Genomic DNA, 1393 nt, shown 5'->3' with positions numbered 1-1393 from the left:
ATATCTAAAAATTTATTGAAAAGTTATTAACGCTTCGATAAATTTCGAGGAAGTATCGACTTGAATGAAAAAAGCTCGCAAAAGTCGATTATATGGTCACTAATTAAGCAGTTGCTCCGTTCAATATTGGATAACTAATTTTAACCAACCAAGCGACGGATGCGCGTGGCGAGGTTCTAGGAATAGCCAATCGTTCATTAAGATACACTATGACACTGACCTGTCTATACTTATGCAGACAATTACGAAAGATGAAAGATACTGGCCGAATAATCTGAAGAAGGTCATTATACGACACATCGCGTCCCCCGCTTCCCATGACACCGTAATTGACCATCCGATTTCTAACGGTATCTTCAGAAACGTCACCTGAAAAGAAAATGAATGGGTCCGCTTGTAATTGATTTATTAGTTTATACAAGGGACTATAAAATTATATCATCTAACTTTGCGTTCTACCGCATGTATCTTTATATATTGTGTTATAGTTTAATTATTTTAATTATTATATTATTGACAGTAACCGATAGTCAGCACTTACAAAGAGGTCAGCTATCGCCAGGTGCATCATCAGGATGTTTATCCGGAACTTGGACTTTTGTTTTTGTATTATAGTCATTATTAGCATAGCAATATTTCCAGTCCCAGATATTATCATTAAGATACTATAAGCAATTATCTTTATCAATTTGCCCTTGTTGAGGTCCATATCGATCAGCGCATCAATATAGTCGTATTTGGGACTCACCCCGGTTTCGTTTAATTGCAATGTCTTCTCCATACCGTCGAGAAACATTATTACTTCATCTGAAACTGTTATTTCCGATTTTACGAAAAGACGTTCTTTTTCTCGAACAGTTTTATTTACGGATTAGAATTTAAGAGATGACTGGAACGAAAGAGAAAGATGAGGGATTTCTATATCCCGTGAGGCGAATTCATTTCGGACACAATCCCATTTTTAGCTCGGCAAGTTTGGGAAACATAAATCGAGATAATGCATTTGCTTTGTTCACGAGGCATTTTAGTGGCACATTTCCAAAAGAGAGAAAGAGAGAGAAAGAGAGAGCGAGTGAGAGAGGGAACGAGGAGGGAGGGACAGGTGAGGAGAGGGAGAGGAGAAAGAGAGAGAGAGAGAGAGAGAGCGAGAGGGGGGGAAGGGGAGTACAGCGGACCTCTCGATCGCGTGAATGGGTGATTTGAACCTCCCGAGATCTTCTGGTCGATTGCAAATACTAGTTGGGTTGGCCAACCGCCTCTCATGTTACGGCCATTTCTATCATGGAGAAAAATATGTTCGAGTTGACCTGAGACATTTCCCAGTGGTTGTAAGGCACTGTCTCTCCGCTATGAATGTGGTTACGTTATGGTCTTATAGCTCCTGCATACAGGA

At 40.0% G+C, this 1393-nt stretch overlaps 1 protein-coding gene across 1 annotated transcript; it reads right to left on the bottom strand.

The window, feature by feature from the left end:
• Nucleotides 1–220: 220 nt before the first annotated feature.
• Nucleotides 221–800, bottom strand: LOC116853774 (gonadotropin-releasing hormone receptor-like; the record flags this gene model as incomplete). The annotated part of the gene is made up of 2 exons (XM_032834968.1): nt 542–800; nt 221–369 (listed from the first exon to the last, which is right to left on the bottom strand). Coding segments are annotated over exons 1-2 (404 nt in total), but the record flags the coding sequence as incomplete, so codon positions are not given.
• Nucleotides 801–1393: the final 593 nt, after the last annotated feature.

This window comes from Odontomachus brunneus, unplaced genomic scaffold, assembly GCF_010583005.1.
Source record: "Odontomachus brunneus isolate Ranch 3 - 2012 unplaced genomic scaffold, Obru_v1 Obru_scaffold_844, whole genome shotgun sequence".
Taxonomy (NCBI): domain Eukaryota; kingdom Metazoa; phylum Arthropoda; class Insecta; order Hymenoptera; family Formicidae; genus Odontomachus; species Odontomachus brunneus.
The sequence above is the reverse complement of the archived record's forward strand: the minus strand, read 5'-3'. Positions and strand labels throughout refer to the sequence as shown.